The following is a 17,398-nucleotide window of genomic DNA, read 5'->3' as shown; positions in this document are numbered from 1 at the left end:
CTATGTATATTCTTACATGATCAGTGCCAAATATAGCTACTTATTTAAATGGAAGACTTAACACCAACAAACCATATCCACTAGTACCTATTTTCAAACTGAAAACCAGATCTCTAATCTTTGTCAAAAAGTCCCAAATTTCCCTCCTAAGAAAAGAATCTTCTCAGGTCAAAAATTCCACTAATTCTTTTTTCTCTCCTCAGAAGTTGTAAGCTTTTGATGTTATTTCTACTAAGTCTGTACGTCACCATTTCTCACATACTACATGCATTATGCACATCAGTGGGGTCCCCTCTACTAGAGCAGTGGCCTGGCTAAAACTGGATCTGTTATTGAGCCCTCAAAACTTCAATTTGCAATCATTAATTTAGCCTTCTAAATGTTTTTAAAAATCTTGGGTCTTTGGAATTGATGTTTCTGTGTCCTTTGGGTAAATACCTAGGAGTGGAGTTGCTGGATTATATGGAAGCTCTATGTCAAGAAATCTCCACACAGCTCTCCATAGTGGTTGGACCAGTTTGCACTCCCACCAACAGTGCAGGAGAGTTCCTTTTTCTCCACAACCTCGCCAACATTTGTTGTTGCTAGTTTTTTTAATATGTGCCATTCTCACTGGTGTAAGATGGTATCTCATGGTAGTTTTGATTTGCATTTTTTCATATGCCTGTTGGCCATTTGCATTTCCTCTTCAGAGAAGTTTCTTTTTAGCTCTTCTGCCCATTTTTTGACTAAATTATTTTGTTTTTGTTGAGTCTCATCAGCTCTTTGTAGATTACTCAGCATTCAAAAAAGATAAACACATGCAATCTGCAGCAACATGGATGGAGCTGGAAGGGATCATGCTCAGTGAAATAAGCCAGAAAGAAAAAGAAAAATACCGGATGGTCTCACTCATAGCAGGAATCTAGAAAACTTAAATAAGGGACCAGGAAAAAGAATAACTATAAGAAAGAAAATATAAAAATCAACAAACAACTATGAACCAGAGACACTCTATGGGGGGTGGGGGGCGGGGAAAGGAGTGCTTGGGGTCAAAATAAGGGGGTGGTAATTGTAAGGGGAACATAAAAATAAAAAAAAAAAAAAAAAAACCTTGGGTCTAAGACACAATGACAAACAAAAACATGATTGTAGAATCTCCTTTAAATTATAGAACACTGCAGACAATGTATTCCAAAAACATTTAAGAAAAATATTGTAAGTATCCCAATCACTTCTCTATTTTTTTAAATTAAATTTCACTATAACTTTATACTTACATTGTTTAAAAGTCTATCATAGAATTTTTTTGTAAAAGTGCTAGATAACTAATTCACAAGTTTTAAATTTTTTCCTCATAAAATGACTGGGTCCCTTTTTTTTTTAACACATTAAACAAAAATTGGGGGCAGGACTAGATTGTATCTCACGAATCTCTCTAGAGGGAATGGCATATATATATATATATATATATATATATATATATATATATATTCTTTTATTTTTTTTTAAAGATTTATTTATTTATTTATACAAGCACTGGGTACAGTCAGAAGCGTGGGAGGGTGAGAGAATTCACCAGAACCAGAGCGGGGAGCAGAGCAGGCAGAAGGACCGAAGTACACTGCTGAGGGGAGCAGAGGGCGGCAGGAGAGGTCTGCGCGCCATGCGGGACCCTCCTCCGGTAGCCGGGGAGCAGCCGGGGATTGAACCGGCACCACAGAGGCCACGGGCAGCTTCTCAACCCAGCGCTCAACCGCTGAGCCACTGGGGAGGCCCCTATAAATTCTTTTAAAAATATGTATTTTCAATTTATTACTGAACTCTAAATAAAAAGCAACTGACCTTTCCAAAGCAATTTTTACAGCAATTTTTCAGCAACCTCTCTGCCCCAAGTTGACCATATCTCCCATTTGACTCAGCAGCCATTCCAATATGAAGATCTCTCTTAAAGTCCTCCTACCAAACTTAAATCTGAGCACATGAGTTTGTTTCCTAAGGCACAAAGATGATAGATAGACAGACACAGATAAAAGAATGGCTAACGTTAGGGTTGCTCTCACTTTCTTAAACACACACATGCTCAGAAACAAACAGTACTTAGGCACAGTACTCACCATGTAAGTACCTTTGTTTTGATCTTAGTATCAGAAGTGTCCTGTTCCCTGCCAAGGCTACATCTGTACCCTGGAGCCCACGTCCCTATATTCTTTCTCTGCCTTTACCTTTTGTTTCCTTCCTTTCCAAGTCCTCTATCATTGTCTTCATGTGGGGTCACACAAGCATTTCTGTATTTCATATCATAATCAGTCTTACTGTATCTGGTCTTCCTTCAAACCTATCCTGCACACTTCTTCCAGAACGCTTTCTCACATATTAAATATAATCGAGAAAGTCTCCTGAACTACATCATTCAATGTCCTTTAGGAGAGTTTTAATTCCATAATTTGGTATTATCTAACCTCTATCTTCCCTCTAAGTCTCTTTATCTTTCTTTATCCCGCACACATACCATGCTCCAGCTACTCTGAAATACATACAGTTCCCTGAAATTATCATAATATATAACAGCTTGTTGTCTTGGCCCATGCTACTCCTTTCCCTGAAAATGCTTTCAAATTCTTCCTTACCCGGTGATCTTACACTCCTCTAAAATGGCAGAAAGGTATGGCAGATGTTAGTTCCATTCACATATCTTCTAATTCCCCTCTTCCTCTGGGAAGAAGGCAGTAGTTCCCCATATGAAATTGAGAAACTTGCTTTGACTCATGAAACTCTAAATGCCAGGACATAATTGGTCACTCTCCTCACACTGTTGCAAGTGTTTCGTATCAAAGGAAGCTTTTGATGTCTTAGGTCCCTGAGCTTTCCTACCAGTCCATTTTGGACATGTAGCATGTGTGAGAAATATTTGCTGTACTAAAACACTAAGATTTGGGATGGTTTGCTCCCAGCACAAAGTAGACTATTCTGATTGATACAACAGGTTACCTTTTTCAAGAAGACTTTCATAAGCTCGACAAAGTCTGATTAGAACGCTGTTTCTCCAAATGACAGTGTACTAATTATACTGTTCTCACAACACAACAGTTGTGAGATGGCTGCTGTAATTACCCATCTCTCCTAATACAGTACTGTTTGAGGGCAGGAGCCATGTATTTCATTCCTGTATCCTCACCACATTGCATAGGAAAATGCTTTAAAAATGTTTGCTAAATAATTCTTCATTCATTCATTAACTCTTCAAGAGACAGGGACTACTCTAGTTGCTAGAGATGCAGTAAAATTAGAGTAAATAAAACCCCTGTTTAATAGGAACTAATGCTTTCATGAAGGATAAAGGCAAAAGCAAGACAAATAAGTATAAAATATAATTTTATTAAACAGTGATAAATGCTATGTAGAAAATATAGAGCAAAGATGTTTAGATGATAACCAGGCAGACCTCATTTAGAAGGGAAACTTTAGCAAAGACCCAAAGAAAAATTCTGTATGTAGAAATATAGAATTACAGGAAATCGGTAGAAAGAATGGCACAAAAACCTTGAGATGTTTAAAGAACAGTAGGGGAGTCAGTATGGCTAAGCAAACGAATGTGTAGAAGTAAGATTAGAGAGATGACAGGGGGCCAGGTCTTGCAGAGACATATATGCCAGTTGAAGAGTTCTAGCTTTCATCTTGAGTGAAAAAGGGAGTCATTGAAAAATTCTGAGTAGAGTGATGGGTAAATACAGTACAAGAAAAGGACAGTACAAAAAAAGGTCAGATGTAATTGGGGACCAAATTCTTTCATTTTAGACATATTACCTCTCCCAGCAAACATAGATGTATAAATTAAGAAAGATAAAAAATAATTTTAAATATTTTATAATGTTTTTAACCTGTTAGAGCAACATTGATTACAGCCAATATATAATTAGTATCATAGTGTCTCAAATAGCAAGAGACTAAATAATGAATGAATGCAGCAGCAAATCCTAACAGACAATAACATTAACTAATTTAACAAATAAATCAGCTATAGACTTAGAGTTCTGTGAGTCTTGCTTCATTTACTTGGATTAACCAAGTACCACAGAATATCATTTTAGTGAAAAAATTTTCCCTTCCATAAGAAAGAACTGCATTCCAAACCCAAGCTCATTCCCGGAAGCAAACCAAAACAAGAAAGTAAATGAATGAAACAAACCACAAATCAAAAAACACCTTTCACCAAACATTAATCAAATAAACACACCTTGTGTTGTGTCCTTGATGCTGCCAAGTCTGAATTCTGGAGAGCTGCCAAGGGTTAAGATGTTTCCAGAGGCAAGATCTTTTACTGAGGAAGCTGTGCTTGCATTCTTGGCAAATTCAGTGCCAGGTACCAATATAATATTCTTGGTTTTTCTTACTGGAATTAAATATAGAGTATATGAAAATAACATCAATGAATTCTAGGTCCCTAATTGTCCACAAAATAAAGTCACTGTGGTAGCATTTTCCAAAAAGTGTTTATTCTTTTGCTAACTCTGTGATATGTTCAATCTAATTAAGTTTCTATAACCAAACAAAATGCCGTATACTATGTCCTGTTTTCACAAGGTGCATTTTCATTAAAAAGTCTACTTAAATAGAAAAGCCTATTTAAATTTATTTGATCCATATGTCCCAGATTTATTTAAGTAGAGACCCCCCTTTACATGCTAATAAATAGCAACATTGTTTTTGCTGATCACACCTTAGGAATGGTTCATTATAGTGATTACCTGAAAAGTAGTGAGAGATGTTTCCATTTTACTTGAAAGTCAAATATGAATGTAAAAGGATTGATCTGAATTTATTTTTGGTTACTGCAATTCGTACAGAGCTGACCAATAAAAATAATTGTGTTTATTCTATCATAAACTTTTAAATATATATTACTTTCTAAACTAAATGCCTAATAAAAAAGCAACAAGGAAAATAATCCAGTAGTACATGAGGTATACATTTTTGTCCAATGAATATTTACTGATTATGTGCAAGGCACTAAACTTCCCTTTAGTTTTATGTTACAATTGCTTTCATATAGAAGAGAATCAAATTTAAATGGTTTCATTTAATAACAATATCAATTCAAAATTTAACCCAAGTATTTGAGAATACACATATAATTAATTCTAATAATATCACGTAAAGGCTAAAACTATTTTCAAAAAAACCTTCATATAATAAATGCTTAGAAGAAAACATAGGAGTAAAACTTCATAACCTTGGATTAGGCAATAATTTGCTGAGATATAACACCAGAACCTGTGAATATTATCTTACATGACAAAAGGTACTTTGCAAATATGATTTTAAAAAAATCTGGAAATGGGAACACAATGCTGGATTATCCAGTCAGGTGTTTAAAAGTAGTAACTTTTCATAGTTGTGGTCAGTGGGGCATTTAATTACAGAATAGTCAGAGAGATGCAATATTGTTGGCTTTGAAGATGTAAGAAATGAGCCATAATAAAGGAATGGGAGCAGTTTCCAGAAGCTGGAAAATGCAAGGAAACATTCTCTCCCAGAGCATCTAGAAAGGAATGTAATCCTGCCAATACCTAGATTTTAGGTGAATGAAATCTGTCTGTCTTCTGAACTGTGGAACTATATGATAATGAATTTATATTGTTTTAAGACACTAAATTTGTGGTAACATGTTAAATAAAGAATAAAAAATATAGCTCTCATATTTTTAATTCCTTTGTGACCTTTTTGTTTTATTTTACTATCTTCACACTTAGTCATTGTTCTTTTTATGTGAAGCTTTCCTATCTGTATTTTTGTAACACATGTATTTTTGCATGTGTTACATTTTAAAAAATTTCCTAAAAATGTTCTTTCTTTGTTTAAAATTCTCAAATTTTCATAGGAATACCTGCATCTCTTGGTTTTGTGGGATTTTTGTTACACTTTATTAATTTTCAAATGCTAAATTGTTCACAATATTTTGGCATAGGAAGAGAGTATACAAATCATGTCTATAAAGTTCAGTGTTTTCAAAAGGTGTAATGATTCCTTGGGGAGGGAAGGCAATGTTGGGAAGGGGAGGAGATAGACAATGGGCCTCTAGGAAAACAGACAAAATGGAATTGGAAAATAGGAGAATCTCTAAAATTACACCTTCCTGTGCAAAAAAAAATTTTTGATATGTTTCTGGCCAGAGAGATTAGTGCTATACTGAATTGCTGTGAATAATAGGAATGTATTATAATACTCAAGCATATTGATCAGAAAATAATGGTAGAATATCACAAATCTTCGACTGTTCCGATTCATAAATACAGAACCTGGTACCTGGAAACATCATAAGACCCAACAAATAGCATACCTATTGCTGTAGTGCACAATTATGACTTTGTCACAGGTCTGCACATAATTTATTCTACATCCTACAACACTGAATATATTTAATATTCAAATTATGTTTTAAAATGTTATTTGGATTAACCCATCTTCCTTTGGTCTTTTTCAATTTTTTAAGTTGTTCAATGTAACTGCTCTGCCATTTTTGTATCAATGTTACTACGTAATACCACCATTGAGGAACTAAGCTACTGTATTTCTGCTGACATTTCCCAATTGAGTGGCACGAAAACCAGAAAATTGACAAGATCCTTTCCTTCATGGAGCTCTCTCCACCTTCTGCCTCAACAAAACAATTTGTTTAAACTTCTCAGAATAATCTTTCTACTGTTATTTAACTTTTGAAAAAATTAAGAGGTAAGCTTAATATTTTCTTTTTCATGAAAATATATACCTATTGCACTCTATTGTTGCAAAGACACTTAACATTTCTACCATATAAGAAAAGATTAAATGTATATAATAGATATGAAGAGATTTGGCTCTAGGACTATGATCCTAATCTGTTCAATAAGGAATGTCTTGAGGACACTGAATATGATAAAATATGTCTATTTTCCATTAATACCATTTTAGTCATTGGAGGAGAAAACTAAAAGAGAGAGAGAAGAGAGAGAGAGAGATCCCCTGGATTCTAAGTGGTATTTTTATTAAGATTTGCTAATGTATGGGCCTCCCTGATGGCACAGCAGGTTGAGCGCCACGCTGTGGAGCTGTCCGCAGCCTCTGCAGCGCTGGTTTGATTCCTGGCCAGGGAGATTCCCACATGGTGCAGCAGACCTCTCCTGTCGCGCCCGCTACTCCCCTCAGCAGTGTGATTTGGTCCTTTTGCCTGTTCTGCTCCCTGCTCTGTCTCGAGTGAATTCTCTCGCCCTCCCACGCCTCTGGCCTGTACCCCAGTGCTTGTATAAATAAATAAATCTTTAAAATAAAATATAAAGGTTGAATTAAAAAAAAAAAAGACTTCCAAATATAGAGCCAAATCTATTGTTATAAAATCATGGATACGTATTAACAGACTCAAGGGCAATCTGTGTCTGATGTTTCTACACAGAGGACTTCTAGTGATTCTCAAATGCCCAAATGAAGGCATTTGGGCAGTGGAGTGGGGGAAAGAAATTCTTAGAGAAGATAGATGGACTTCCGCATTACACAATATTTAGAATCCCTAAACTTGAGATTTTCAAAAACCAGTAGCACCTTTTTTAAAGGTAATGTAAGAATTTAAAATCACTACCACATATTTCAATCGCCAGAGGTATTACCCAATATGGAAAACCAGACCACCAGCTTAACAGTTTGGCCTTGGGTTCCACTCCTTATTCATAGCTTCCCAGTAGGAGAGTTATCTGATTAGTGGCTGAAACTCATTTGAAATTCACTTGTAGAGCAGTAATCCTGGGAAGATGTATCTTTTATGCAAATTCATTAGAAGAACAGTGAGGAATAAACTCCAAGCCAGTGAATGACCTCCTGAACTAACTCCACCTCCTGCCATTTTTCCCACTGCCATCTCTGTGCTACTGAGATATCAGGCAACCAGCTCCCAGCATGACATGAACCTGACTTCCAAAATGGGACCACTAGAAACTAGGGGTCCAGCTGAGCAGCTATGTTGGACTTAAAAACACTGAACACAATTTAAAAACACACGTGTGCCCACTTCCTTTTTCTAGGGTCAGCACTTTAGTAGGAGACACAATACAGTTCTCAAGAGACTGATTCCTGCCATCTTGACCTTGTGATGGATTCAGCTTGGGTGGTACTTTTAAAGTTTAGTTATCTCCTCTCCCAGTCCTTTGGATCCTGCACAACCTCTTCCTCGTATTTCTCGCTGTGGAATGCCTTGGATTCATTCTCCTAATGGCTCTGCTCTTGAACCTTGGTTGCTCGGCTTTAGTCCCTGCTTCTTCAGCTGAATTTGCCCATAAGGCTATGGTTAATTTTGAAGTTTGATCAGGAATCTGTATTTTAAAATCCTTCTCTCCCCTATTCCTCTTCCTTTTCATCCCCCTCTCGCCTTTGAACACCTCACTGATTAAAAACTTTTTTTAATTACTTTGCTTTATGAGCACAAGTGGCATAGAATGTGCAACATGGATTTTTCTCCTTAAAAGTTTGGAGTTCCGTGGTATGCCTTAGTTTTTCCAGATTATCAGTTCTGATTCCCTGTGGTTTCACCTGGTATCACACTGAAATTTTCTCTAGCTAGATTAAAGTGTAGGTTCTAAGAAAAGGAATGGAGTTTGAAAGGGGCAAGAAATACTAGTAATCATTTTTGTTCTCCCATCTAAAGTACTATCCCCAACCAGCAATTTAGTAACAAGGTAATATAATCTGTTTAAACATTCAATAAAAGGAAAGAGCTATTATTAAGCACCTAAAAAAATTTCTAATTTCACTGGGATGCTTTCTTTAGTTTACTTTAGTTCTTCTATCAGAAGTAAAATAAGTAAATAAAATGGAATACTCAAACACTAAAGTTTGAATAATACAAGTATTAGAGAAGAACCAGGTTTCCTATATACTCTTCTGTTTGTTATCAAAGCAATACATTTTTCCTCTTCATTTCTTCCTTATCTAATACCTACTACTCATGCCCACTTTCACTGGTAAAGCTATATAAAGAAACTAGAGCAAAGAAAATAACGCTATTTACACCCTTCTATTTGAATATAGAAAACAGGAGAAAAGCCACTGTAGAACCAAGCAAAATAATTTTTAGCCACAGGAAATTAAAATACTATAAAAAATCATTCACTTAAGGTGAAGAGTTCTAGGAGTCAGGTAATATCATCATAGTGTCATATACTAAATGTAATGAACTTTCTTTGTCTAAAATGCACTTTGATTGATTGTAAAGAAAGTTCGTGCACTTAATGTTTTATATCAAAACTACAAATAATTTTTTCAAAAAAATAAGTGATGATTTCTCTTTTCACTTGCTTAAAACAAGGAAGTGCTTTAAGAGACTTACCAAAGTGCATCTGGAATAAAATACAGCCCACATGGTGTTGAAAGATAGCAACAATTTATTGAGCACTGGTAGTTCCTACTTGTTAAATGCTAAGAAAAGATTGGCTGAAGACACTAACCTAAGGTAAGCTATGGTGACAGAGAGGAAAAGGATCTAACTCTATCAGTTATAAAGCTTTGATATAAGTTACTAAGTCTCTCTTTGGGTGAGTCAAAAAGGAAGAATATTTTCCTCATCTCACAAAAAGTTAACTACAAACAATTGCTCTTAGTCCAGGCTCCCCTTATGTTTGAAATTATGTCTTTTTGTAAGAGAGTCAATAGATTTCCTTGGCTTTTCAAAGTGGTAAAGGACAGCAAAGATGTTATTTGTCATTGTAGTGTTACCTAACATTAGAAGGTAATCATTTTCAGTAATTTTAGGCTATGCATATACTTGAAAAAAAATTGTGGTGTGGGGGAAAAAGTGTCATGCAAAGGTATTTCTCATGCCACCTAATCAAAACAAAGAATAACAGGTGATTGGGCTTCTTCCCATTTCTAAATAATCCAAATATAAAAGATATCACAAGGAAAATTTGAAAATACTTTAAGCTGAATGATAATACATTTAAAAATTCAAATCATGTAGATAAAAACATAGATTAAAAGTGTAATGAGGGCCTCCCTGGTGGCGCAAGGGGTTAAGCAGCACACTATGAAGCAATCCACAGCCTCCTCAGCACGAGTTCGATCCCCAGCCAGCCAAGGAGCAACCCAAAAGGCGAAGCAGACCTCTCCTGTCTCGCCCGCTGCTCCCCTCAGCAGTTTATTTCAGTCAGTCTGCCTGTTCTGTTCCCCACTCTTTCTCTGGTGAGTCCTCCCACCCCCCACATCTTGGCCTGTACCCCAGCTCTTGTATACATAAATAAATATACATAATAAATATACATAATCTTTAAAAAATAAAGTGTAATCAATACTTTACATCTGTGTAGATAATTAATACAGTTGCAATCAATTATTTGGTATTACTTTTTAGGAACAAAGGGCAAATAATTCCCACTTTACAAATATGAAAACAATTATGAGGGTTATTGCCTGGGGATAAACACTTCCTAAACCTGCCAGTTTCCTGACTTCGAGGCCAAGTTTCTTCCCAGTGGTAACAAACAGCATAATCTTCCTTCCTAAGGTTTTATACAGTAAACCTAACAGAAGGAAGTAAAAGCAGACTTTTAGTCCTTTGTTATTTCTCTGGAATATTGTTTTGCTGAATGAAATGGAGGCAGCTGATAGGAGCAGAGATTTGACACGGTTATCTTTGCTTACTATTTTAAAGGCAATCATTAAATATGACCTAATAAATCAAATAAAAAGGGGGGGTTGCTTTATTAGCTTAGTATGACCCCTCCCCACAGGAAGGATTTAATGGAAGATCCTCTATGGGTGCTTGTCCCATCGCCTCAAATCCCTTAACTCTTTGAGCTCAAACAGGTAGCAGTGAGAAAAATTATTCCAGGTAGAAGAAACCGGATCTCCTGTATCCTTTTTCAAGTCATCCACGTGGCACAAACACTTTGTGGGGTCAGGGATGTACCAAGCAGGAGGAGAAGACACCCCCACCGACACCAGCAGAACAATCTCATGCTAACTGAAACTCTTCATTGCAAATGTTTTCGTCTGCAGGTACCTGCTCCTTAAGGAGAGGAGGAAAGTGTGGGGAGCAGTAACACGGGAAAGGCAGACCTCCGCGGGAACTACTAAAACTAGACGGCTGGAAAGTGAAATGAAGGGACGAGAGTTAATTGACAGCCCCAGGGAGCCAATCGCCAGTCAAGCAGCGGCACTCGGGAGGTGGGCGGGGCTTAGCCCAGGGCCCAGCCGCCCGCGCCGGACACGCTGGCAGGGCGGGAACCGCGAGTTCCCCGCCAACCGCGGCGGCCACGCCCACCCAGGGGACAAGCCCCTCGCCATCCCCGCCCCCACCGCGGGCGCCCTGCTCGCCGGGCAGGGCTCCCTAAGTCTTCTGCCGTACCCACTGGGCTTCCGGGTTCCCCCTTTTCCACAGCCTCCCTCCGCCCAGCCCGCTCAAGGGCTGCACCCCGGGGCGGAACGATTATCCCCTAAACGCTGTGGGGCTAGCGACGTGGGGGGGCGGGGAGGGCCCCGCTTTCAATCCCAGATCCAGAGCCTCCCGGGCAGGGCCTCCCCAGCCCCCTCGCCCTCGCCGGACACACACACACCTCAGCTCAGCCAAGGCAGGGGCCCACAAACTTCAGGTCCGGCTCGAAATGATGCTGTCCACGGTCCTGTCACTCACAGGCAGGGGCGGGACGAGCCAACTGCACAGCCCCTGCTCCTGCAAGGCGGCAGGGGAAGGGGGCGGGGCTTGGGAGATGGGGGCGGGGCCATTTCTCAGCCTGCGCCCCGATTGGTCGGCCGTTCTCCCGCCGTTGCGTTGGTCCTGGAAGCAAATGACCAGCCTTGCTGCTTTCCTTCCTATTCTGGAGAATCCCAGGCTCTCCTACATGTCTTGCAAAGTGATTGTAGAAGTTAAAAATATAAATGTGAGGGTTTTTAAATATATGTATGCAAACCATTAAAACACTTCCCACCTAACGTGCACACACTCTTTAATCTACATTTCTGGAAGCATCCCTACATATAAGTATGAACTGTCTCAGAAAACATTGTAGTGGGCTAAGTCAAATAACTACAAAAAAGCATTTTATGTTTTAACAGATTAATCAATCCAGAAAAACATGACCAACAATTATGGTTTGGAGGTAGTCATCTAACTGAAAAATGAGAATGAAACATTAAGCTGTTAGTTATTTGCAAAACATTGGACAACTTAATGATTTCTTACCTTATACTCATGCAATCCTCACAACATCCAATGAGAGATGTTACTTATTCAGTCTATGAACAACAAAACTGAGACTCAGAGAGGTTATTTTTATTCAATCATGCAACAAATGAAAAAGTGCCTGTAGTCATTATTTTTATACTGTGGAAAGCTGAATTTAAAATTATTTCCGAAGATTATGCAACTTCCAATTTAATTTTTCTCTTGCGCTTTCCTCTAGGCCAGCCCATCTTAGTTCTCGAACAAACAAACTAAACCCTTGAGAAAGGAAATAGCAAGTGAAAGAACTAAGAGAACTATAAATAGACTAACTAAAAGGTATTCCGATATCTCTGAGGATATCAGGGCAAGGAATAGAATGCAAAATGTAATTTCATTTTGTGTCCCAGAAACCATTTGCTAGTCTCCATTACTTTTCCCAGAAAGAAAAAAAAAAGGGTAGAGTTAAATGACATTATCTTAATACACTTAAATGGATTTGTCTGTGGCTTTAAAAAAGTGAAAACTGATATGCTATATTATGTCAATACCCAGTAAAAACAAAAAATAATACCTTTGATATTCAATTAATATGTCCACAATGATATGATAGAACTGTTTTTCTGAAGGGAGGAAGCATGTTTCAACTGCAAATAATTTTATTTTCTTATCCTGCTGAATTTTGAAATTTTTCCAAAAACTTGCTTACTCTGTATTGCTCTATGAAAATTTCCTGATTTATATGACTTGTGAGTCCCACATTTTTTTTAATCTTTGAAAATATTTGGATTTTAGAATAAAAATAAGAAACTATAATTTCAAATTAATAAGTATATTATATAAATAAATGCTTTAAGATTTAAATAAAAGTGGTGAATTATTTCTTTGAATCCCTTTCAATTGCATATTCAAATAAGTACAGAAATGTATTTGTTTGAATATTCTCACATATAGAAGAGATTATACATTTAAATAAATGTATTGTATGCATGTAAATGTGTAATCATTGAAATAAACACAGCTGTATATTCCCCATATGTATAGCTCCAGATGTTTGAAGCATACATTCAAATTTCTGGAACTCTACACCTTGGCACTTAGTAAAACATCCAGTAAAAAATGCTGTATTACATATACATAAAAATAAATTTAATAACTTATCTGCAGTGAGGAAATAAGATTAGACCAGAAAATAATGTCTCTGCCTTTGAAGTTTTTATCTTTAACATAACATTATGAGAGAGCTTGTCCTGCTGAGTTTTCTGTAAGAAGTTTACTGATCCATAAAATGGGTAAAGTAATATTGGAAGTGTCTTTCAAAATAATCTCTAAAAGAGAATGTTTGGGCCTCCCCGGTGGCGCAGCGGTTGAGCGCTGGGTTGCGAAGCTCCCCGCGGCCTCTGCGGCGCCAGTTCGATCCCCGGCTGCTTCCCGGCCACCAGAGGAGGGTCCCACATGGCGCGCAGACCTCTCCTGCCGCCCGCTGCTCCCCTCAGCAGTGTACTTCGGTCCTTCTGCCTGTTCTGCTCCCCGCTCTGGCTCTGGTGGATTCTCTCACCCTCCCGCGCTTCTGACTGTACCCAGTGCTTGTATAAACAAAACAAACAAATAAATAAATAAAAAAAAAAGACTGTCACTTAAAAAAAAAAAAATAAATAAAATAAAAGAGAATGTTTCCTGCTGCCTATTATTATTTCCACTTTTAGAAGAGGAGGAGAGTCTCATGTTAAGCATGACTCCATTAACTTTTCAGCTTACCTTTTGCTCCAATATGTGGAACATGTATAATTTTAAATTTTCTTATGAACAGAAATGTGTAAGAAAAATTATGAGAAACAGACTAGCCATATACTAAATAAAATAAATCTTAGGGATATTGAACAAGATAAAGACTTCATGAAAAATTAAAACACCTGTGTGGATGTTATGAATATATTTATTATTTTACCATGTAATGAGAGACATATTATTAAGCTAAATTGTTGTAAGTTGAAATGTAAATTAAAACCTAATAATTAAATATGCCAACAAATTTGATGACATACATATGACTTAAAATTTGGGAGAACAATTTGGATCATTTACAGATTGATTCTGTAAAAATGTATGATATTCATCTAATATCTTAATAAATATAATATCAAATTACCTACTCTTGCTCAGTGGTCCTTTACCTTAATTTTTAAAAATTGAATTATTCAACTTGGCTCTCTCAAAAGCTGGAATTAGTTACTTAATAGATCAAACACACATAGTCCTATTTCTGTGGGATCTTTTCAGAAAATCAACTTCTGATTTTGTTCACTTCTTTGTTTTCTATTTCATTGATTTCTGTTCTTAGCTTTATAGTTTCTTTTCTGCTTACTTCTCTGATTTTTCTGTGTCCTCAAGGTGGAAACTAAAATAATTTATTTAAACTTTTATTCTTTAATAATACAGGCAGTTAAAGCTTAAAAAATTCTTCTAATGACTTTGTTAGTGTTATCCCATAAATTTTGTCATGTTGCGTTTTAATTAGCATGGGGAATATTTTCATATATTCCCCTTTCTGTCAGTTATTTTTTAAATCATTTTACTATTTGTCTAGAATTATTTTGCTTAGTTTTCAAGTATTTGGTGGCTTTCTAAATTGCTTATTGTTATTGACTTTTAATTTATTCCATTGCTATTAGAAGTACTGTATAAGATTTCAAATTTTGAAAATTATTGACCCTTATTTTATATCCCAGCATATGGCTTATCTCAATAACTATTCCCAATGTACTTAAAAAAAGAATGTGTACTGGGCAATTTTTGCATGTAGTCGTCTATAAATGTCAAATATGCTCTATATCCTTATTGATGTGTGTAACATATTCTATCACTGAGAGACAGGTGTTAAATCTCCAATTATACTTATGTAGTTGTTTACTTTTCCATTTAATTATGTTAATTCTTGCTACATGTATTTTGAAGCTCTCTTATTAGGTACCTACACATTTAGGATTGTTGTGCTCCTAATGAATCAACTCTTTTCTTTTCATGATTTTTTTTTTAAAGATTCATCCATCTATGACCACAGGAGCTGGGGTACAGGCCAGAGGAGCGGGAGGGTGAGAGGATTCACCAGAGACAGAGTGGGGAGCAGAACAGGCAGATTGACTGAAATTCACTGCTGAGGGGAGCGGCAGGCGAGACAAGAGAGGTCTGCTGTGCCATATGGGTCAGCTCCCTGGCTGGCGGGGGATTGAATTCGTGCTACTGAGGCTGCGGACCGCTCCACAGTGCCGTGCTCTATCCCTTGCGCCACCAGGAAGGTCCATGAATTTTTTTTTTAACTTTGTTGATATTAATAAAGTTAGACTAGGTTTCTTAGGTTTGTTTTTCTACTTGACCCATTTGCATACTTTTAAGTTAACCATGTCTTTTTATTTCATTCTATCTCTTATAAATATCATATTGTTGAGTTTGCATTTTCATCCAGTCTAATAATCTTTGATTTGTTATTGCAATATTTATTCCATTTGTATTTACTGTTGTTATTGATATGAGTGTTTCCAGCTACAATTTTTCTATATTTTTTATTTTCCTTTCTATATTTTACCTTCCTTTTTCCTATTTTGTTGTATTTAGTCAAATATGTTTAATTTTTTTGGTTTTATTCTTGTAATGGCTGGTTAGCCATATATACATATTATTAATGATATGTAACCCTAAATTATGTTCATCAACTTATATTCATTTAATATTTCATATTTAAGAGTGACCTATGTCCCTACTTCACAATACTCTCATTTTTCTCCCCAACATAAGCTTTTTGGAGCTGAAAGTCAGAGTTTCACATTTCACACACAATGCTTTGTTCTTCCAGTAAATACACCACACTCCACAAATATAAGAACTGTAACATTATAATTACATGTATCTTCTCCCCCACTGTGTCTTCTGTATTTTTGTCATATGTTTCTCTTAAATGCATTTTATCTTGCACTCTTGTTTTGCAAAGGTATCTAATTGGATAATTGATGCACAATATGCTATTTTTCCCCCCTTCTCTGGACCTACTTGCACATGGAGTGCAGAATACACCAGGAATACAGAATTCTGGTGGATACATGAGATCTGTTCAGCGAGACTCAGAGCTCAAGGTAAGTGTGTTACTGAAGTCACTGGCATTACCAATGAAGTATCACTACAGTATGCACCTATAATGTGCATATAGCATGACTTTTGATCCTAATATTTTACAGCACTTTTAAGTTCTACAGTTTATCATCACATCTAAATGGCATTATTTTTCCTTGTGAAAATATTCATTGCACATTTCAGAACATACAATAAAACCCCATTTTCAAGATACCAAATAAAATCAGATAAATAAAATTTTCCATTTATGTGATAATATTAAGACTAGAAATGTTAGTGATTGCTAGTAAAAAAGATTATTAATAGGGAAATTTGACTTGTCTTTGGTGAACTTTTATTTGAAATCTGACAGATTAGCCATTGCATCATGTGTTATTTATACTACCTTATATGGATTATTTTATAGAAAATATTTTGAGTCAATTAGACTTAAAATAGAAAAACCTAGACTGTTGTCACATTGAAAATTTTAGTAAAATATATTCTTTGAATGTTAATGGAAATCAAAATTTTATGTATAATATAATTATGATGAAATATTAAAATATATCTGTCCTGAGATATATTCTGAGAGAGAATCTGAGAGGAATAATTTTTCTATATCTATATGTTATATTAGATTAAGGATACCTTGATCTTTTAAGTATTCCTGTAGAAGCAAATACCCTACATATCATTTGGAATAATTACATTCTTTCTTCTCATAGCTAGCTATCTTCCATGATGCTTCCTGAAGAGGGTCATGTTAAAAGCACAGAAAAGGATAAAGCTGTACTGTGATACTGAGTTTCTTTTTCTTCTTGGGTGTCAGGAGATAGTGCCTAAAGGAAATAGTAAGAGAAAGGTGAGGCCCAGTAACAACTGATTTAGAAGGGTTTTGAAACCTTTCAGAATCAAATTTAAATGATAGGTCTATCCAATCTATATGTAACAGATCGAGCAAGTTATTTAATGTCTCTTTGCCTTAAAGTTCTCATCCATAAAATTAGGATAATGATATACAGTTCACAATGCTGCTATAAATATTTTATTAGATGATGTTTGAAAAGTTGTAAATACAAGGCCTGTAGTATACATGATACAGTTTTGTAGAATTAAATTTATCTAAATTAC

General features: G+C 36.2%; 1 protein-coding gene across 3 annotated transcripts in view; it reads right to left on the bottom strand.

Annotated features, from left to right (window-relative positions):
- TRIQK (triple QxxK/R motif containing) overlaps nt 1-11,693 on the bottom strand; it is a 62,046-nt gene extending 50,353 nt beyond the window's left edge. For 2 of the 3 annotated variants that reach the window (XM_037504240.2, XM_037504245.2), the window contains exons 1-2: nt 11,556-11,693; nt 4,217-4,372 (exon numbers count right to left, since the gene is read on the bottom strand). Coding sequence is in view for 1 of the 3 variants with exons in the window: in XM_054692115.1 (XP_054548090.1) it covers nt 1,825-1,908 (84 nt within the window). In the remaining 2 variants the exon portion in view is untranslated. Of the gene's footprint in view, nt 1-1,824; nt 1,975-4,216; nt 4,373-11,555 lie in introns of all 3 variants that reach the window. The other variant, XM_054692115.1, reaches the window with a different exon arrangement.
- Nucleotides 11,694-17,398: the final 5,705 nt, after the last annotated feature.

This window comes from Talpa occidentalis, unplaced genomic scaffold (assembly GCF_014898055.3).
Source record: "Talpa occidentalis isolate TD23 unplaced genomic scaffold, MPIMG_talOcc4v2.1, whole genome shotgun sequence".
Taxonomy (NCBI): Eukaryota; Metazoa; Chordata; class Mammalia; order Eulipotyphla; family Talpidae; genus Talpa; species Talpa occidentalis.
Note: the sequence above shows the minus strand (reverse complement) of the source record. Positions and strands in the feature narration are given on the sequence as shown.